The sequence below is a fragment of the Scatophagus argus genome, chromosome 9, assembly GCF_020382885.2.
Source record: "Scatophagus argus isolate fScaArg1 chromosome 9, fScaArg1.pri, whole genome shotgun sequence".
Classification (NCBI taxonomy): Eukaryota; Metazoa; Chordata; class Actinopteri; family Scatophagidae; genus Scatophagus; species Scatophagus argus.
The window spans coordinates 12,780,486-12,803,079 of NC_058501.1; the positions used below are offsets into that span (position 1 = coordinate 12,780,486).

Sequence of the window (22,594 nt, forward strand, 5' to 3'; positions counted from 1 at the left end):
GTTTGGGTAGTCACTGGATGCCTTCACTGCAGTGTTCCACATGTATGCTGAAAACCAAAAGCACAATAAACAACAGCACCGATGTTCTTGCGGCACTGAACACGCACAGTATTAAGCAAGGTGATATCAAATCATCGCAATTCAAACATTACAATTAAAATCCGCAGTGATAGCAGTGCCTTTGCACAGTCCAGTCCAAGTGCAAAGCTTGGGAAGGAAAGACTTTATTAGGAAGTACAAATATTTTAAGATTTACAGTTTTAATCAACTATACACACATATGTAAACATTACACCCTCTAATCAGGCCACTAATTAAAACTGCGTAGATGTAAAGTGATCTAATATTGATAAGGCTTGTTGTCAAAAATTGTCTGAATTATGAAATAGATCCGCAACATTATGTGCAGATCGCTTTACTGATTAGGCTTTGTGAGTGATATGTGAGTGTGCTGGGGATGAGATGACCTTTATTTTAACTAACCCCACCCTATACTCTCAGCAGCTCTTTGTGTATCCACTCATATTGGCACCTTACCAGTATCATTTCACACAGCAAGCAAGCTAGTCAACCATCCAATCATATGGTGGCACAATTCTGTTTATGGTTAACAGATTGTGTCAGTCAGATACACACACACACACACACACGCACACACACACAGCTCTTTTCCATTATGACCTTAGAATTTGAGGTTGTTTCAAAGATTTTCCATTTCAGAAATGTATAATGGAAAAATGTTACATAGAGAGTAACATCCCAAGTTGTTCCAGCCATAACACGTACATCTATATGATGTAAACATTTAACATTTGTAAATTCAGTTTGGTATGCTGCCCTCTATTTATCCAGTGCAGTGATGTTCAAGTGTAAAGTGACACGGAGTAGTTTGTACAGTTGTTTTCTTAGACAATTGAACGTATAAGAAAATACTGACACCCTGAGTTGCCACAAGGCACACCAAAGGTTTCAGCTGAGGATATTACCACTTAAAGAGCACAACATGAAGTGAAAGACATGAAGAACTTTTCCAACCATGTTTTTTATCTGTATGGTCAGATGTCACAAATAGAACACAGTGTGATTTCCTTTCCTTGTAATTGCTGTGCTCACAGGTTTGTCATGTTGTTGCATTAGAGGAAAAACAGTCACATTGCTTGTAATTTTTCCACTAAAGTTACCATTGCATTTCTAATGCATTGGTCAGTGACAGTTGTTCACATTTCTGTGTAACTTACCATTCATGATCATTTAATCTGTGCTTATGTGGGTGTATGCAGGTATGTGTGCATTTGTATATGGTGACATTTGGGGCAACTGTGCAAACCTTTGTCTGTGTGAACTTACCAGCAAGTATTGCTCACACGACTGGACAGTCTGATCTCCACTCCACTCAGAGAAATTAGCATTATACTTAAATGTCATCCTGTGCTATATGGCAGGGAGACAGCCAGAGCTGATGCGCAGGGCTTTACCTACCAGTAATATCAAGACCGTCAATCACCCCCCCCCCCCCCAACCCTACAACAAACTCCTTAGCACCTGCTATCCCCCCTGTCAGTTTAACAATCACCAGTTGACACCCATCATCAATGCTGACTCACTGAGGTGTCTAACTGTGTGGGGTATTTGAAGCCAATGCACATTCTGCATTAGCGTGATCTTCAGCACCCACACATCTCATTTAATGTCAGTGATGATCATCATCAAGTAAGCAACTCGTGATAGCTACCTACAAAGGTTTTTTTAATCCCTGCATCCTGAGGGGTTTCATGTTGCTGTTTTGCTGAATGAATCAAAGTGTTACCGAACTGAACAAAATGCGCATTCAGACTGAGATGTGATAAAAGTCTGGGTTAATATGACTCGTCTTACATTACCACAGTGGTGGTATGTGAGCAGTTGACTTCAGAGGAACCACTAACGAGATGAGTGCTCTGCGCTGGAGGCATCAATGACAAACTGTCACTGTACAGCCACAGAGCCTTTTCACAGTAATCTGGGTAAGGAGGACTACCCGTCAATGTTGTGGTTTGGAAGAAGTGAACCTGCAGGGCTAGGGGCTGGGGCTTGACATTTCTTTGTAATTTGTGGGTGAAGGAAGTGTGAAGCGTACCCACGCTAATGAGTGTCAGGTGAACTGGGGCTTGGGAACTGTGTCAAGGCATCTTATAAGTTGTTGTTTGCCGACGGCCTCGTGATCATTAATGCTTATCACAACATAAAGTACAGGATTCGATTAAAGCAGTGCTTTGTTAAGATATAAAAGGAAGTTGACATCACACCTGAGGTATATAGCTATCATTACTCATTGCCCTACATCAAGTTTAAAGGAAAACACTCATCACTTACTAACAATGTTACACTGACTTGGAGATTATCATGGGTGATGAGAGGTTTTCTCTGTATCTTTGTTTTTGGGAAAACAAAGCATTAAGTTTTTGCTGTGCTGCCTAATACACACAACTTGATACAGGCATTAAAACCTGAAGAAACTAAAGACAATGAAAAGCATGTTTTGTTTCTTCAGGTTTTGTGAGCTTAATGGGGTGATAAACATCACACATTGCTTTTCCTGACATAGGAAGTGAACTTCAGCGTTTTGGTATGACAGAAATGAGGCCGTGGTTTAAGGAGTCACTGAAACTCCATACTGAGAACTGAGAGAAAACCTTATCTCACACCGTACCTTTATCTTGGTTAAGATTTTTATCTTAAAGTTTTACTGTAGAATATATTACATTACTTCAATTACACAAGGATGAACAGGATTTTTTTCATGACTTGGATTTCAGACTTAAACATCATTATTGCCGTCATCTCACACCTTGTGCACTGAGGTAAACATGTGGGCACGCAGTGATGAAACCAATTGTCACTCATATTGTAACTTAGTAAAAACAAGTATATTCTAAATGTAATTTAAGTTTCTTTTTCCAAAGAAATTCAACTGAGGAGAAGAAAAAAAAACAAATTTTCCAGTGTAAGTCAGACGGTTTTCCCCTCTTGACTGTGGCTTTTACATCACTGCACAGGTTGCATCATGGTCAATGTTTAGTCACCTGCATGTTGCCTTTAAGACAGCGGACTGAATGAAGTTTTGTGGTAATGTGAACGCGATGTTAGAAAATCTGCATGTGTAGCTGTAATTCAATAAAACGCAGACACTGTATTTTATGGGTCATTCATTTTTATTACACTATCAATTATCTTGACCAGTTTTCAGATTGCTTGCAAATACATTTACACAACAGAGAACATTTTGCCAAATTGGAAAATCTGTCTGCTCATTTGTGAAGCATGTCTTTGGTTAAAAGTCAGAATGAGAATGAAGAACAGCTCTCCCGATGGTGCTATCGACATCCCTAGAATTAATGCAATATAATTGAAAGCAGTCAGACAGAATCACTGTCTCACATTTAGCAACCTGTACACAAATTGAGTCACTGGCTTGTACTTGTGCTTAGTGCCACTCCTTGTCAATTAGGCAGAGGCCATTAGGTCTGTCTCTATTTCACATTTCTGAACGTTATAAACTTGTCAATGTTTACTCATACGAGTTTCTAAAATTACATTACAGGTGAAAAGCATGACCCTTGATCCAACTGACTATTACATATAAATAAAAAATACAGAATAATTACATCCAAAACACAGCATTGTAAAAGGCAATAATGCAGCAATTAAAATCTCAAGAACATTGTTTATATTTCAGCAGGAAGTAAGGGGACAGACCAACAAAGAAGTCTAGAATTTGACAGAGGACATACTTACAAATGTGATTTGAGTAACTACAGTATACACCATTCTAAGTCTGCTAAATGCTGGTAGGAAACCTTCAGTGGTTCGGGAAACACAGGCAAGCTTATTCTCATCTATGGTTTCAGTAGTATCATTACAAGATCAACTGACTTAAACTGTGAACATACAACGTTTTCATTCACTAACGTAGCTGTACAAATTATACAAGGTCTATGACTTTTCCTCACCTGTCATAACACAACCACAACCTGCAATTAAACCACCTACCAAGAGAAACTGAACATTAATGCTAAATCATAACTCCATTAGTCAAACTTTTTTGCTTATGTAAAAGCAAATCTAACTCCCCCAGAAAACAAACAAACAAACAAACAAAAAGTTTACGACCTTTCCTCTGAAGGGATGTACGCAGGGTTTTTAGGGACAACTTCCACAAGTAAGAAGTAAATCAAATATGAACTGATTTTGGTATGGATTACTTATACTATAGCATAACAGGTAAAGGCTGCTGAACAAAAAGCAACATCCCACGATGTGACCTTCCTTAACCAAGATGATCTGACAAAATTAATTAATGGAAATAAACCCTGACACACAAAGCAGTTAACTATCAGTCAAGAAAGGGGTCAGTCCCTTTTTTACTTACCTATACAGGGATGTATGTTGATCATAAACATGACAAACTACACAAGTCATTGAGTGAAAAGCGATTCATGAAGAGAATAACTTAAATATAGCATCTATAGAGTACTAACATTCAATGTTGTTGAATCCAAATTTGTCAAATTGGCAGATTTAAAGACATACAGCATATCATGCCTGAGTGTGGTCTGTTTTTATGACTTACTACACACACTGACACGTCACATTACTACGGCTGTGACCTCTTTGCACACTTCTGTACAGTATAATATGCCTAAGCTATAAGTTCCTGCACTCTGGTACGCACTTGCCGAATGTGAAAATGAATAGGCTGCTACAGGAAGTGATGAGAAGGACATCAAGCATGTAGTCTGTCTGCTGGATGTGCTGAACTTCACTACTTGGTGACTTGGTCACTACTAGGGGAATGATGTGTTACTGAAAAGAAGATGGAATTTCAACGTCTACCTTAAATACATTCAGAAAGAAGTTACTGTGTCGTTGTCTTGTGCTGGTTTTTACAACAGTCCGTTTTCAATCAGCCATGTTAGGAAAATGTTTCTCCTTCTCATAACAGCACAATGTACTATTTTTAAGTATTATTCCGTTACATCAATGCAAATTTATCATAGAAATGTCTACATCTAGTAGTATGTATTTCTTACGTTATTTACAGTGTCCTCTTTGAACGGTGACATTTCCAACTCTTCAAAAGCAATGACAAGAACAACACAAAGAAGTACAGCAGCATCATACACCAAGTTGTCATGCTTTCACTGAAATAACGGACTTCTGATTATTCTGTTTTACAGTTCTTTAGGTAGCAGTACAAATAAAACAAACTCATTCACTGAATTAATTAGTTAATAGAATATTCCCTATACTTTGCCAAACAATTTGATCCTCAGAAGTCAAAGACATGATTTTTTTTTTTTTAGATTTTTTTTTATTACAGTTAGTTCTGTATCGACTAGTGCAGTCTTTTTGGCCTTCTGTGTTTTAAATTAAAGCCTCACACATTCAAAGTAAACACCTCCACATTCTCACTTAATGTTCATGTCTTAATATTAGAGGTATTGTCCAATATTACAGTAGCTCATGGAGGTAAATTTAGTTTGACAAATAGCTTGGTAATTGCCCTTTTATCACATAATGGGTTTAAAATTGAGAATTACACCATAATTTACCCAGGCTGTCACTCACACTCATCTACACAGATACATTATATCTAACTGTGGTACAATTTGAACAAAGTGACTACAACTGAAAAATAAATACTATAAAGCGTTATGCACCGTTCAACTTCAGTTTCTAGTGAGGGGCAGTAGGTCAAGTCATGCCACTGGGATGGTTTTCTTGTCTACGAGGTGAATGTTCTCAGGATTATGAAACACTGTGGCACCGCTAATGCAAAGAACAATGCTCAGACTCTAACCCAGAGGAGTTTTACAATACAACAACAGGTGATGTGAGTTTGTATCATATCTTATTATTCACATTCTGGTAATGATGATAGGTTGTTGTCGGTCATTTACAACAGGTTTGGGAAGCACCCCGTACTTATTCAGTTACTTTATGTTTGCAACACATCATAAATCCGTCAAAGGGGGTGCAGCTGGGAAACCGCTGTAAAGAAGAGTGGGGTGGGGGAGGGCGAGGGCAGGGGGACAAAACAAGTGATCAGGCATGACTTGTTGGCAGCCCCAATACCTCAGTTCATCTGTTCAAAGAATTTGTAGGTAGGGTTTTCATATCCATGGTTTTGCATTTTGTTGAGCTGTCGTTCTTCTGGTGTCAGCATGGGGTCGACCTGCTGCGAGACACACAAAAGCTCTGATTGTTACACAGTAAAGACAAATTCATAAGCCAGGACCACATCATCAAGTGAACGTATGGAATGTGACCGGCACACAGAAATGACGGATCAGGATAAGGGGATGAGGCTGTGGTGTGAGGAGCCTCCGATTAGGGAGACCCCCTTAAAGCCTTCCTGAGAATACATAGAGAACAGGTCTTTAAATTCAGAGTGGATGTACAGTGGGATAGTTGGAAGGCTATGATCTTGAAAGGAGGAGATAAATTTAAGTTTTGAAATATTCCAGTATCACTGATAGTTTAAGTTTAATGCAGAAACAGCAATGAAATCAAATGGGATGTTGTCAGGTTGCATGCACGGAAAACAAGAACAAGACAGGAAGACATTTTGACACACATGACAGGAAGAAGAGTGTTTGAGGTGTGGTCCGGCTCTGCTTCAACTAAAATTATCTCTAACATTTCTAACCATTGGCTCATACAGTAGTTAACCACAAACTGCCTAGGCATAGTTTGCCATTTTAGGAAATATGCTTATATGCTTTATCTTGTTGAGAGAGAGATTCAGACGTAACGAAGTCTGTCAGAGTTGTTGTCAATTCTTGTAATGACATCAAATTAGCATTTTTCCCAAAATGTCAAATTATTCTTTTAACCTTAAGGATTGTACCAGTGGTTTGTACATGTTTAAAGCACATACAAAGTTAATGTGCTCAGCTGAAGATAAAGCCTGCCTAACCTTAGATTGATACCTGTCCCTCCAAACAGCCACTAGTTTATTTTATTACAATATGAAATAAATGGAAGCCAATGGATACCTTGAAGGCAAAAAAAATATCTTAAAACATTTGTCACGATCTAGACAGTGTTACTGTGGGCAATAATGTAATATATATTCAGTCATTTGTTGATATACGCCACTTGTCAACAACTGCGCTGCCAATGTTTTTTTCTGTGTTCATAATTGTACTGTTTGTAAAGGATGGTTTAGGTAGTTAGTTGAGATAGTGTACAGCTGCATGTACACAAGAAAATGACGTTAAACTAAATCATGGATCTTGAAAATATAAACTGCATCTTAGACTTAAACTACAATTTATAGACAAAAGGACTGGGATGGAGCTGTTTTTCAGGAGTTGCAAATCTTAGTGCTTCAGCATACCAAGACATTTTGGACAATGCTAAGCTTCCAACTTTGTGGCAACAGTGTGGGGAAGGCCCTTTTCTATTCCAGCATGACTGTGGCCCAGTTCACAAAGCAAAGTCCATAAAGACATGGTTGGATGAGTTTGGTGTGGCTTGACTGGCCCACACAGAGTCCTGACCTCAACCCTATTGAACACTTTTGGGATGAACTGGAACAGAGACTGTGAGCTAGGCCTTTTCATGCAACATCAGTGCCTGACCACACAAATGCTCTACTGCATGAATGGGCAAAAATCCCCACAGAAACATTCCAAAATCTTGTGAAAAACCTTCCCAGAAGAGTGAAAGCTGTACAGCCATCTGTGTATTTAGAATGTGATGTCATAAAAGTCCCTGTTGGTGCGATGGTCAGGGGTCCTAATACTTTTCTCTTTATAGTGTATAAAGTCTAAGAACACAGGTGTGACACTAAGACTGCTTTTGCTTAAATTAAAGGCCTGTCTGGAGTCATACCTCTACGATGCCATGACTGATGGTGCCATATGGCTTCCTGCGCACAAGCAGCAGACTGATCACCATCACCATGGCAATTGCCACAGCTACCACCAGCAACCCCACCATGGCGCCACGGTTAAATGTCTCCAAGGCATCAGGTTGCTATGGGCAGAAATGTGCAGTGAGACAAGACAAGGGAGGCATCTAGGGACAATATTAAATAGGCCATCTGAATTTGAATTCATGCTAATTTCTTACCAGTTCATCTCTCTCAATCTCAGGAGGCTTGTTGACGACCTGCTTGAGCTCCACAGAGGTGTTGATCTAAGAGGAAATGAAATGTGAAAGAAGAAGGGAAATATTGGAACAAAACGATGTTGAAAAGACGGCATTCATACACAAAGCACATATTTTTGTGTCCGAAATGTCACCAGCCTTTTAGATCTTACCCTTTCCTCATATTCATAGGTAGGGCCTCTCTCAGATGTAGTATAATCGTACTCATCAACTGCAGGCACTATGGATGGAGACAAAAAGGCAGTAAAACTTCAGTGAGCAGTGAGCTATCTGTGAGCAGTTTCAAGTAATACAAACTGCACCACACCTGTCTTTAAGACTGCAGTTCTTTGGGGGGAAAAAAAGAGGGAAAAAGTATCACTAACAGCTCCTTGTGAGAAGCAGTTCACCATTCACAATTAGACCTAAAAGGTGTTGAAACCGAGTGTTTACAAGTAGTATGCGGACATATATACCAATGCGAGGAGGGTAAGGCCTGTTCTGGAAAGCCCTCTCCTCTTCCTCTTCATCATCCTTTTCCTCCTCGCTCTCGGCCGGCAGAAGCTCCTCAGTAGTGCGGGTCTCAGAGAAGGAGGTGGTCATGAGCTCACTGATGTCTCCCCTTTCTGCCTTGACCAGTTCCTCTACAGATGATAGATTAATATCAAACAGAGGTCAGGGGTCTGCAGATTTGAAAACTGACGAAATGATGGGTAACAGTAGTTTAGCTTACGGATATCATCGTGCAGCTCCTCAGCCAAGGCTGGATCTTTGTAAAGCAGTGCAAGACTTTGGTTCATCCTCTCCTCAATGACATGGAGGTGTGTGTACACCTGCGAATTAAACAAATCCACTCTGCTTAAGAGTTTACCAGGAACGTAACAACAGATTTCAGTAAGTGTGTGTTTAACTTGTTCTAGCAGCGAAAAGAGATGCAATGTATTGATTCCTTAAATGAATGAAAAGTTGTTTTTATGGATTCATGTGTCTAAAGCTCTTTTTGTAGTCAGCAAAGCCAGGCTTTGATGTAAGTTTAATGACAGGAAAAGTGATAGCTGATTCACCTCTGAGTTCAGTATTTATTAACTTATCTCTTCAGCACACAACGTTCTCTATGCTTCACGCTCAGCATAAAAGGAGCCTTGCAACCCATAAGCACAGGTGTGTGTGAAAGGCATTACAGAAGCAAATATTTCACACACTCTCAGACAGACACACACACACACACACACCTGGAACTTCATCTGCTCAGCCTTCTGGGGGTCGACAGCCACAATATGCTGGTAATGCCTGAGTGTGTGTCTGCGGTCCTTCTGCTCTGCGGCCATGTATCGCTTCAGAGCCTGCAGCACACGCTCCGGCTGGAAGGCAAAGAGAGGACAGAATCAGTGAGCTAAAGGAACTGTCTGAGTCTCGTATGCCGTCTATCATACAGAAAGGTTGTTCTTATGTTATTTTTCTCCACTCCTCTGTACTCTACTTGATTGGACCTACCTGAGGGGGGTCAGACTGTACGGCAGTCAGGTAGTTCTCCAGGGCCAGGCGTCGATTGTTGTTGAGTATGGCCTCCACTCTGGCAAGGTGGGTCTCCACCAGCCTTTGCCTCTCTCCAGCAACCTGTTCCTCCAGCGTCTGCAGCACAGACTGGAAGTGCTGGCAGAGGAAAGATGAGGGAGTAGATACAGGGATGAGCAAATGCTGCCACAGGAGAATTTAATCTAATGAATTAAAGCTGATAGGGCAAGTAGACAAACGTCTGCTTACCTCATTCAGGGCCTGTCGTTCCGACTTTGGCAGATTTTTTGACTGGTTGTCTGCCTCTGCCCATTCCTTCATGATCTAAGGAATCAAAGATACATGACATGATATTCTTTTGTCAGAAAAGCGTCACATAAACTACGACAAAGGCAACATATTTCGTCAAACAGCACCTCTAAACCTCACCAATTAAAACATTATATAAGTACAAAATGCAAAGAGTAAAAATGGGGAGTGCTTGTTGAGACTATTTCCTCATTGGGCAAGGTCACTTCCTGCAGTCTCTGACAAGACAAGAAAAGTAACAAGAAATAAGGATACTTTTTTAGGGGCATTTGTGAAAAGTCACTTATTTTATCCTTTAATCTGCTTCCCTGAGTGCAGGTAAAACATGACCTGGCCATTGCACCTCTGTCGTTCTGAGAATTAGATCAGGGAGTCTCATCCCAGATTAATAAATCAACTGTCCAAATTCAGAGCTGCCAGCCAGAAACATATTAGCCTGTTCTTAGCCCTGTGAAAGTCACCTCATTGATGCGCTTCATTCTGCGCTCCTCCAGGTCTGTTTTGGCACGCAGGAAGTTGGCATGCTCAGTGTCATCCACTGGCTTCTCAAAATACACATCAACGCCATCTGTGGGTCGAGGCGTAGTAACTAGATGGCAAAGACAGAAAACACAGGTTATTACCGTAACACAGACTGCAAGAGAGCCAGAGAGCAATTATCGTGTAATTAAAATAACAGCCCCGGTCAAAACGTGTCTCAGGGTGTGTGCACAGAAAGCATAAAGAGAGAGCGAAGAAAACTTAAGAGACAATGGAAAGCTACATCTGCTTTGTATCCATCAAGAAGGCAGGACTGACACTATCAGCAGTCACTGCAGGCCAAGACCTGTTACACGACTTTTAATAGAAACAGTAAGGGACACTCACAGCTGTCTCCCTTCATCAGAGGAGTAGAGATGGTGGGTTTGTGGCTTTTCTCATAGTAGAAGGAGTCTAGATAGTCTGATGTCTGGTAGGGACCCGAGTCAATTGGGTATTCATACTCCTCTGGATCTTTCACAGCTATTGCCTCCTCTTCCTCTTCCTCCGCCTCCTCCTCATCAACTTCCTCCTCCTCCTCCTCCTCCTCTTCCTCCTCCTCCTCTTCCTCCACCACTTCGTCATCCTCCTCTTCCATATCAGCCTCATCCACATCTGTATCAGGAGAAGGGCTTGGCGTGGGGTCTGTCACTTTGGTACTGTGGAAAAGTTGAAACAGTCATTACTCCGATGACTACTGACAAACAATCTGTCATCCTACATATGGTCAAGCTGATTCATCTTACATAGAATTCATTTTTTCACTTGGCTGGGATGTGAGCGTCTGAGGACCAACAGGGACGTCTCTTTCCTCTGTCTCTCCTTTACCGCTGGAGCTTCCCCGGCCTGGGCAGCATACATACTCAACGCCCCGGAAATGGTCTCCACATGGCAACAGCATCCCGTAGCTGTGAAGTTCTAGATTGTCTGCAGCACATTCCTGAGAGGGGGAAAAAAAAAAAATCAGGTCCACAAAGTTTAAAACACAATGTATGATGAAATACATGAAATACAGTAAATTCTAAACACAACAATAGAGAACTCAGAGTTTCTTTTGTCTGAATATAAACAGCTAGTGATGTGGGGGAGTGTTACAGTTGACACCTTTCTGATCTGCTATAAACACCTCAGGCAGCCACTGCGGAGTGTCTGGTCTCAACTGCTAGGCCTGATCACACAAGAGATTTTAAATTTGCACTAGAAAGTTCACAATCTACAAAAATGCGCCAGCGGAAAATCCCATGAAAACCACTGTTCCTCTTTATTGTGGTTATAAATCTTTCTTTTCTTTATTCACAGGCTTTGATTCTACAGTTTCAGATATCTAAAAATTGCACATAGGCCACTCATCTGCTCTTCTCACCTCCTTGGCAATGTTGTGCCAGTACACATAACTCTTGCAAGCATCCATCTGCTCCTGGTGGAGGAAACGGCATCGGTCAGGCACCAGCAGGGTCTCGCTCACAGACTCACCTTCTGCAGCTGGACAGAAGAAAAGGTAAGATTTCAAGAACCAAACTTGAGATTTAAGTAGAACTCAAGGGTATTTGAACTTGCAAACCCAAGCATGAATATGCTTTAATAAGGACGAAAAGAGAGAACATGAATGAAGACAAGCTGCACAGAATGCATAGAATACATCAAAGAGAAGTATGACGGTGAACTAGAGTAGTTACATAGTGATAGGGTGCATACATTACAACTGACAGAATGCATAAATGTGTAATGTTCCAATGTGTATTGCTACAGGAGCAAGTCAAGGACATAAAGTAAAAATATGCTTTGCTCAAAGTGAATATGAAACATTCATTAGAGAAATCATAAATGCAGATGACTACTTTGTTTTATGCAAAAATAGAGAGTTGGAGTTTTTGTAGACATACCATATAGAGCATTTTATATTAATTTCAGACCTGTTTTTCACACAGCCCTGTTATTACATGTTATTCTGTAGGACTCACGCACAAAGGAAACTGTTCACCCACACAGGCAGTACAGTAGAAATCAAACAAGCTAGAGCCAGTTCTAATGCACTATGCTTCATGAAACCAGGGTGACTCACTGTTCATTGCTCATTCATTCATTCAATCAACCACTGTTAGCCTATCTGCCCCCCTTGTGGCTCGTAGCAGGCACAGCCTGTCCATACTGTTGAACAGTGCTTTGTGTCTGATAAACTGCACATCCTGCTTTGTATCTGTGTCTATCTACAGTTCTATCAGTTAACGCAAGCAGAAAGCTGTGCCACTGTGAGAGATGCAAAGGGAGTTTTGGTACTCTTTACTACTACTGTACTAATGTCATATGTGGTACTAAAATCATACTTATCTTGCTGGCATTAGTGGAACAGGAACAAACAAATGTATGTATTTTTCTGCTCGCTCAAAGAGTTAAAGCAAGGCGTCTGGACTGACAGATCCTTTGTTTTAGTTAGTTTCACTTAGTCACACCCACTGAGGTATATATTTGTTCCTCACCAGACAGTTTTTTCAGAAACTGATGAAGCTGCTTGGATGAGCAGTGAAACGTCTTCAAGTCAAATCAAAGTCCAGACGCCTTGCTTTAACTCTTTGAGTGAATATGACTTGGATGACTGAGAATCTCCACAGATATATTTTTCTGCTCATAGCTTGTGCCACTTTTTTTAATTGAATATGTTGTATGTTATGTAGCTGATTAGTTTGAAACACAACATAGGTCTAAGCCCATGTTGTGTTTTAAAGGAACCTCCAACATCTCAAAGGACTGTGTTGTTGATTACTACAAAACTGACCCTCTGACCCATTAGGCATGAATCAGTACATGTATCATTCTTGCCAAAATGTTTAGGCTTTTAAAAACATGTGTGCATCTCATGCAATAAATGAAGCAATAGTTCATGCTTGTTGGCTTTTTGCTGAGAGTTAGATAAGAAGATCTATTTTTAGCCTTTGTACTCAGCTAAGCTAAGTGGCTGCTGTAGCTTCATATTTAATGGACAGACATGGGAGTGGCATTGATCATTTTTTGCCATCCCTCTTCTTTCTCCCTACATTTCCCTTCTTTTTCAGCTTTAAATTCTCAAATAAAAGCTAAATGCTTAAAAAAAACAAAACAGAAAGCATTTTACATAAAAACAACAGCAGCTTGAGATACTTTCTCTGCAAGGACACACAGACAATCCAAACCTACATATTCCTGGTAGGGTAATTATCTGATGGTAGTGGCGTGTGCTGTTCTTACCTAGACAGCGGTAGGGCAGGACTATGAAGGGGTGTGTCTGGCAGCGGCCCCAGCCTTTCTTACACCAGGCGTGGATGGTGACAGGTTTTTTCGACTCCTCTATGTGGGAGATCGAAAGTGCTGGGTACATCTGGACGTACACGTGCATGCAGAGATGACAGACACACAGAAACAGGTAGATGGATGGACAGAACGGAGGGACACAAAGACATGAGGAGCAGTGGACAGGGAAAATTTGGTTAGAAAAGAGGTTTGGGGGTTGGTTGGGACGGGTAGAATAAAAGTAGCGGGATCAGGGAGGAATAGCGAGGACATCATGGTCAATGGGGAGAAGACCAGCGAGGGATAGAGTCATGCAACATATTCTCTAACTACTTACACAAAGCTGTGTAAGGCCTTTGTTTGAGGTCACGTCAGACAAGTTCATTCATTCATTTCAATGAACATCCTTGCCTTGAACATTTCACATTTCACTACTTGCATTTAAAATCTAGGCCAATAATTCAGAGCACAAACACATAATGAGGTCAAACAGTGAGAGAAACGCAAGCTGGTCCAGAGTCTGAATGCAAGCTAAAATGCTTTGCTCACAAATGTAAAGACAAAAAGGGAGGGTTTTTTTTAGTAAAAGCCATCACAGATACACTACTGTCAGTTAATCACATTACAATCTATTCAGGCTCGTGGCTGCTGCTCTCCACAGCAGCTATGTCTACTCTGACCTCCAGATGGCGCTTGGTTGCCTTTACTTGGGATAAGTATTTCTGGAGGAGGAGTGTGTGGAGAGTATGTGTACCATTGATTACTTTACAGTAAATGTTAACAAGTACACATATCAAGTAAGAGGAGGAAAAGCAGATGGTAGCAAAAATGAAATACTGAAATATTCCAACAGACCACCATCTCTTCACTATATATGGTTAAATATATAGATTCATAGGACAGGTGTTTGACAAACCAAATTAGAGACAAAGAATATGAATTTTTACTTCATTTCCCTTGCTACATTCTTTCAAAACCAGCTCATGGTTTTGCCATTCTGATTTTTAATAATGCTGCTATTAGAAGTTACTGATCTACAGTGGTGTTCATGGCAGCTGTTGATGTTTATGTTGTTTCCTTTGCGAGTCTCAGCACCCACCTCCTGACAGTAGGACAGGATTTTGCTGGGCTCTTTGAAGCAGCCCTGGCGCCCCTGAGGATCTGGCTCCCACTGGCCCGTCTGTAGGTTCATGTGCAAGAGCTGACGGCCACAGAACATGGCAATCTGCGACTCTGCCACCTGGGAGCCTGGTCCATTCACCTCAGTCATGGACAGAGCCTAGAGTGATGTGGGGAGGAGAGAGGAAAGAGAGAGAGGGAGACATATGAGAGGTGAGCAGGAGTCGATACAAACACAGTGGCACATAATATTGTGTTTGAGACTGATCCAGGGGGGGTAGACCACAGAAAATCCCTAAATGCACTCCAGCACTTTCCAACATTAGAGCAGGAGTTTAAGCCAGGGCGCAAGACTGAGAGTGAGAGAAAGATCGAAACAGAGAAGTGAGAATGTGGAGGCAGGAAGTAGAAGCTAACGCACAGGAGAATTGAGTGCAAACTGCAAGCATGAAGAGAATCTCAACAACCCTAAAATTCAGGAAAGATCCATAGAGGACTTTCGATATAACCCTGAAGTGAATGACAAGAAGGACTGATAAAAAGACTGGTGGTCTATGCTCCCTGCTTGCTGACAGCACTGACAGCTGACAAAAATGACATGAATAGTGCATGAGAAGGAAGGTGTATAGCAAAGATATACAGTAGCATGCAAAAAACTGCCACCACCCCTCCTCCTCTAACAGCCTTCTAGGAAGTTGTTGTTATTGATCCCGGGATATGTTGCCTCTGCCTGGGCGACGGCCCAGGGGACCCCACATAGAGGAACAAACAGCAGCTACGGCTGGGAGTCAGGTGTTAATACAAGCTCATTGACCGATGGGCCACTTCACTACATTAACACACAGCCCAGACAGACAGAGAGAGCACAGGGAGGAATAAAGGAGGGCTTTGTTTCTATAAACAGCACAGAGAAGGACTTCATCTACTTTAACAATTTTCTGAAAACAAAACAACAGTGAGCCCTCAAAGAACCAAAGTATATCACGTTTCACTGGATATCTGAGTCATCTCTGGTGCAAAAAGGACTTGTTTACCAAAAACATGCACCCAGCCTCTTGCAATAATGTGCACTGTCCAACCCTGAATCTCTGAATCAAAAAGGCATCCTGCACCCTGCAGCCACCTATGTGTAGCTCATATCCTTTCATCTGTGCTGACAGACAGAGACAGACCTACTGACGACAGACAAGACCAGCGACGCTGAGCCAATTAGAAGGAAGTTGCCCGACGGGAAGAAACGGAGGAGAAAAAATCTGGGAGAGTGACGCCTGATCAAAGGGAAGCCCTGCTTTGGCCGACCAGAGCTCAAGTGTTTGAAGTCCTAATTAAAATTCATACAGAATAAAATAAATATATAAAATCCTTTGAGTAAATGTACAATAAATATGATAAGCCCTGAGCAGTCTGTGCATTATAATTATGCTAAGAGGAGTTTGTGTTTCTGCATGTCCTAGCAGATTTCTTACAAATTACGGATCTACTTTTCATTACTGCTGACCATTTCCCAAAGCATATCAGTGTTTTTAGATTTATGAATGCATTTTCCTTGCCTTTTATTTTTTTCTTGTCGTATACTCTATGGTGCATGTCCTATTGCTTGATTTTATCTGACAAAACTGCTCTCTAAAACAATGCAATTTTTGCAGCCAATTCTAAAGTTCTCGATGTGAGCACTAGCTGACATCTCTGCTGTGATGGATTACTCATCTCAAGCAAGTTGACAAGTTAACAATTCCTGTTACTGATCTGCCCACAGCCTAAATGAATGGAAAGTGTGGCTCCTTAGAAGATACAGAAATCATAATCAAGAATAAAAACCAAACAGTATGCTTTGGAAAACTGCAGATTTGACTGATGACTTTCAGTAAGTTCACAGATACATTTAACTTTTATCTTTAGTTTCACAGTGAGAAACACTATATTCTCCTGAACTTAAATGGCTGTGTTAGTTAGTGACTGTGCTGAATTGGAGCTTTTAATTAGTTAACTGTATTGTAGGATAAGCGAAAGTAAATGCTGCTGAAGCTGCTGAAACAGTCTGTCTAGTGTAGCTGCTGAGCATACGTCTAAACAGATATATCTCTTTGACTCAGGGAAGGTCAGTGCCACAGAGAAAAAAAAAAGAAAAGAAGAGGAAAAAAAAACACTTCCGGATATTTGAGAAGATAACCTGGCAGCTCCCTCTGGTCCAGCTCTCTCATTTGGCCTGCTCTCCACTACTGCACTTGCAGAAAATCAATGCTGAGCGACTGCAACTGTATCGCCACGTTCCCCCAATCAATAGTAGTCCATCAGGAGCCTGAGGCCCTGACCTCCAGAACGGCAAGGCCGCACGTCCAATCTCCAGCCTGATCTGAGACCAGATTAGATCCTTTCTCATGATAACCACTAATAAGAAATAGTTTGAAAATCAGTTTTAAAATGTACACTTGTGTTGGTCTGTTCCTTCATGCCAGCAGCACTCGACATCACTCGTTGTGATTGTTCATATGGACCCACTCTGCTCTGCGGTGTCAGTGCTTGTAGGCAGGTATGTTATGCAGGTGGTTCATCGTATTCTCAAAGCAACAGCACAAACTGTCATCAGCACACATATGACCCTGGTGACAATGGTGAGAATACTTTTAGCAAGCATCAGTTGCTGCACAGAAATGTCATTTGTGGGATATCTTTATTCACAAGGTGCATGGTGGTGATTGGTCATACTGTGGACTAATTTTTTGTGAAAATAGAAACTAACTTGGGAAATACGTTAATGTAATATCAAGGAGTCTGGGAAACATCTAGCAAGACTGTGCTGCAACACCGGCATGATGATAGAAGCCAGATTTCATTCCAATGAATGTTATTGTTGACTGTACTTGATTCAAGAACATTCTGTTTTCATTTGCTTTAATTACTGTTTTACACTAAACTGTATAGCTTTTATAGTTAAACAAGGCACTTTCATTTTAAGACACATTTTTCCCAGTACAATTAATTGCCTTACCATTCTTAAGCCCACATCACATATTAGTGATATTTCTGTAAAATCAACTCCAATATCCAACCTGAATCTAAGCCAGGAAATAACTGCACAAATATTTATGTGCTCTGTGCTGTTCTTCTATGAGACAGGACAGCAGAGAGAATCTGCCAAGTTGCTAATCTTGTTTAAATGACAAATTGGTCGGTAAACAACAAGCAGAGTCCACCTGATAACAGAGTCAATTGGAAAAGAAGGTCTGCAGGGATTGTCGATGAGAGAGGAAAACAGAGCAGGGAAGCTAATGTGTAATAAGATGTGGTGCTGTTTTCAATGAAAAGAACCCAAAACGTCTGCACACTTATTTCTTTAATCCAACAGGATTAACCACTATAGGGTGGATTGCCATAAAATATTGTACAGTGATTCATGGTCCCCAGAGTATGGAGCCAACATACCTGTAAGCGGACGTGATTCTTGTATTCAGTACTAATATTATTTGAATATGTGCTTTAACTTTTTGAACACTGATTTTCATTTAAACAAGCCTTTACCAATACAGGCAGGCAATGACTACAAAAATTAAAAGTATAATGTTTTTTTCTCACAATGCTTTGAGGTCTTTGGTACAGACATATTCACTATACACAGATTAAACAGACATAGACAATAGTCTGCTCTTGTGAAGGACTAGGATTTCATTCACAGCTAAAAATAGTTTTTGCTACAGTGAATGAAACACATTTTTGCGCCTTGATTAAGCTGTTTTATCCATGTTTTATACTTACAATTTATAGCTGTGATTCCCTTTAGACTGACAAACATGCGGTCAAAGCTTTTCAGTGTGTTGGTGGTGCAACATTTCCATTTTGGTGCCAGTTGGACTTTGCAGTGTTAAAACTCTCGTGGTGTGAGCACGGAAGAGTAAATCTCTCTGAACGTTCCCAGTCCCCATCAGGAGCTGAGGCATACTGATCCAGTTGGCTTCACAATAATACTTCCCAATCTGTCAACAATTATGCTTCTTCTCCTGTTAAAGACAGGCTGCGGAGCTACTCTCCATGCCTCAGTGTGAGAACACTGTAGTGTACTGAAGCATCTATTTACAGTAAAGTTTGCAAGTATTGCAGGGGGTGGGGTGGGGTGGGGGGTTTGTTAAGGCTGTGTTGTTCAACCATCCTGAGTCCCCCACATATCATGTTCTAGTGCTGATGAGGCTGAACAGGCAGACAGCCCAGAAGCTCACCACTGCAGAGTTTGCTGCATCATTAATAACAACCTGGCAATATTAAACATCGATTGCCTTTTCACCAGGTTCTTTGCCTCGTTTGGCTCCCTTGATATTCTGTGTTTCATTGCTCTGCTTCTCCGTATCTGCTGCATATGGACTGCGCTGCTTCACTTTGTAATCATACGTGCACCTTCACAGCCACCATTACAGAAATCATCACAAGGAAACTAAGAGATCCCACAGAGACAAGAACACTGTGCTCTGGACCAGCTGTGGAACAGCTGATGCACACATAATAATGGTTAATTATATTTTCACAGATATCCCTCTAGTAGAGGAAATTATTCTGCAGAGTGGAGCACTCAAAATAAGTGCCTACAACAGATATGATCTTGCAGCATAAATACTTCTGTCAGTCACGACTGAGTTTGTGCAAGGCCAGTACATTTACATGTTCCTCCAGCGTCTTCCCCCCCGTTCTAATTAAATTTTTAGCACCTGTTCCACCCTTATGTTGCAGGATGACTTCATCCTTGGTAATGATGCAATCTCCTGGCCCTGGCAGGCAAGCCACAGCAGTAGAGGCTGAGAGAAGCAGCCCACCCATCATTTGTCACCTTTTACAAGTTGCTGCCAGACTGTACAGTGGAGAACCGTCACATAAATGCATCAGAGGCTTCAAGATACAGTCTTTTAGCACTGAGGTGCAGGTAAAAACATGTCATATTTACATATACATGTTTATGTGTCTATCTATCTATCTGTCTGTCTGTCTGGATAGATAGACAGATATAACCATGTATAACAGACTCACATGGGAGCCTCCAATATAACTTCTTATTCCTTTACATGCAGGTCTTATCTGTTGTTTTGTTTTTTTGTCCTTTCATGTTCGTCTCAGTTCAATTTATTTATCTGTGCATATGTTGTGTGTCTTACAGGCAGCTTGATTGATACCTGATAATTAACTGGAGACATCGGACCTCATGAGGAGCTAATCCCTACTTCACAACGGGGATCTGGGATATCTTCTCTAACCAAATGAACCATGTAGCAACAACGTAATGAAACAACAATGTAAATGTAAAACATCTTCCAGCATCAGTTTGTTTACCCCATTTGGGTCTGTTATATTTTGGTTTGACCTAACAGAAATCTAATTATACTTTAAAGATTTAGAGTTATGAAATTACACCAGGGGTTCTTGCACATCTGGTGCATATGTGCAGCTTCTTCAAGGGGAATAAAGAAGGGAAGTGGTGTCGCGGCTATGGCTGCCCCTACAGTTATGTCCTTTGTGTTTCCCTCTTCCCTTGTGCCTCTTGTTTTCCCCTGCCTGTCTGTGTGTATATGTGTGGGCATGTGTGTCATGTGGGTGTAGCTTCCTTCCTGGCAGCTCCATCCTGATTGTAGCTCATTCATATTGCTTTCCCAGTCTAAACACCTGCCTTCAATCTACTCATCAGCTCAGCAGTACTTTTTGTAGCCAGAGCATTGTTTCTGCAACAGTGGGTTTTCTGTGATTAGCCTGTGCTTTTCTGTGCACCTAAAGATCAACTCATGTCATGTCCACCGGCAATCCCTGCTCACCTCCTTCCCAGCAATGACCTGCCATCCACATTTCACCAATTAAAATGTCCTAAAACTCACCTTGTCTCCTCTGTCTTTGTTCTGCATTTGGGTGCAACAAGCGGTATCAAAGTATCAAAGCCCCAAGCAAAAAAAAAAAAACACCTGTACATGACCAATTTGTTTTCAATGCTACAAGTGCTAGTGGAGTTTATACACTTTAAGCCCTCCCTCCCAAAAACAAATCTCATTAATTATGTTAGTGGCAATTCTTCTTAAGCTTTTTGCAGTTCAAACTAAGCTTTGTCATTTCTCCTGTGAAAAGGCCTGTTTAACTTGGATTGCTGCTGGTTAGTATAATATTGTAGTGGCAAGTTTCCATCACTCATGTAGAGAACACACCCACGTACAAAAAGGGCTCATCGATGCATAACCCATGCACCTATGAAACACACACACAAGCAGGCGTTCCCATACGCGTCTTTGTGCTTCTCTGCAGCACAGATGGCTGAATAGTGGGTGTCTTCCTGCTCTTGGGGGCCCCTCCCTCTGCCTTTTCTCAAGGCTGAGCTCGATCCACCTCGAGCCACCCTATCCCTGATATGCCTCTTGTCTCCCTCTCTCTCCCTCCCTAACAGCTTTCACACAATGCCTGACACTCTGCTGTTTGGCCTCCCTCCCTAGGCCAGTGCTAAATGGCCAGATAGATCTGGGAGCATTCATCATTGTAATCATGTTGGTTAATTATTCATAGGCTCCATCAGGCCTCTTCCTGGTGTGGCATGTACTTATTAGAGAGTAGCAACATTAGTCTGCCAGAATCTCATGCTGCAGAGGGGACAAAGGAGGATACAGCAGGTTACACTCATTATTATACATCTCTGACTAATAGCTAATTGAAACATTTATTTTCTATTTAGAAGAGACTGATGGGCAGAGCGGAAAATACTGCATTGTGCTATAGGTATTGTTCTATAGCTTCCTAGTGTAACCCACAAATGGAGTTACTTATAGAATATAAAACACAATATCTCATTGCAACACCAGCCACTATGACAGAGGCTTTTTGGTTGTGCATGTTGAAAATCAAAAATCTTCTCTATGTCAGGCGCCATCAGTCCAGATTACAGCGGTCAAGCCTCCAGCTGGGCACACTGGGAGCAGATGGCCCCATAATCACCAGAGTTCATCTAGGTCTGAAACAGCAGCCAAAACCAGCTCCCAATATTTGATTTAATTTCAAGTATAGCTTAAAGTACAGAACATGTCAGATGGCATCACCGCATGAGAGTCCATGCTTCTGGAGGACAGCTGTGCCAACCGTTTCATGATTGTAGTTATTTGGGGGTATGTTTACTCAGAGCTGTGCCCACTGCAGGTCTGTCTTTAGACCAGACCAGAGCTGCATGCTGTTTTTCAAAGTTTTAGCCTATATGTTCCCAGCTGCAAGTGGGGAATAGGAAAGAGGCTGATTGACTCTTCTGTAAGATTACCTTGGTGTACGATTGCACCATGAGACTCAACAGAAGCTCCATACAAACAGGAAGAGAGAATTCAGGGAGACTTTCCCAGCTGGAAGTCACATGACTAATGACAAATATCATGTTAACACACACACTGCTCATCTTTCGCTCTTTTTTTCATAATGTACAAACATTAATTTTACTTATGGACAATTATGTTTTCTGTCAGTTTTTGTTTTTTTGTTTCTTTTTTAAACAAACACCCTGTCTTTCAGCAGCATCTTTGGCTAAACTTGTCAAAAAATGCCCAGCAAAATCAGGACAACAAAACAGGAAACTCCCACAGACATAAAAAGAGATTTCATGCGTAGTGTTCCCAGTTCTATGGAAAGGCTCTATTAAGCAATATATGGAATGAGACAAGTGATTGTGATACTTGTGTTGCGCAAAGCAGGCTGAATGTCGCTTTTCTGTTCCACCCACATTTCATCAAATACTGACTCA

The 22,594-nt window shown here is 41.2% G+C and overlaps 1 protein-coding gene and 1 long non-coding RNA gene across 3 annotated transcripts in view; one reads left to right on the forward strand and one right to left on the reverse strand.

Annotated features, from left to right (window-relative positions):
- Positions 1-3,172: 3,172 nt before the first annotated feature.
- Positions 3,173-22,594, reverse strand: part of aplp1 (amyloid beta (A4) precursor-like protein 1) — a 30,901-nt gene continuing 11,479 nt past the window's right edge. Inside the window, exons 2-16 of one of the 2 annotated variants that reach the window (XM_046399369.1) lie at positions 14,843-15,022; positions 13,702-13,831; positions 11,843-11,961; positions 11,226-11,419; positions 10,828-11,138; positions 10,422-10,549; positions 9,901-9,975; positions 9,631-9,789; positions 9,369-9,497; positions 8,870-8,969; positions 8,613-8,780; positions 8,310-8,377; positions 8,119-8,184; positions 7,879-8,022; positions 3,173-6,217 (exon numbers count right to left, since the gene is read on the reverse strand). In XM_046399369.1, coding sequence (XP_046255325.1) covers positions 6,116-6,217; positions 7,879-8,022; positions 8,119-8,184; positions 8,310-8,377; positions 8,613-8,780; positions 8,870-8,969; positions 9,369-9,497; positions 9,631-9,789; positions 9,901-9,975; positions 10,422-10,549; positions 10,828-11,138; positions 11,226-11,419; positions 11,843-11,961; positions 13,702-13,831; positions 14,843-15,022 — 2,073 coding nt within the window. In that variant the 3' untranslated portion in view covers positions 3,173-6,115. The remainder of the gene's footprint in view (positions 6,218-7,878; positions 8,023-8,118; positions 8,185-8,309; positions 8,378-8,612; positions 8,781-8,869; positions 8,970-9,368; positions 9,498-9,630; positions 9,790-9,900; positions 9,976-10,421; positions 10,550-10,827; positions 11,139-11,225; positions 11,420-11,842; positions 11,962-13,701; positions 13,832-14,842; positions 15,023-22,594) is intronic. The other variant, XM_046399371.1, reaches the window with a different exon arrangement.
- On the forward strand, positions 14,939-20,707 carry LOC124064740. The gene is made up of 4 exons (XR_006844311.1): positions 14,939-15,075; positions 16,023-18,287; positions 19,579-19,768; positions 20,000-20,707. It is a non-coding gene; the product is annotated as an uncharacterized LOC124064740 (long non-coding RNA).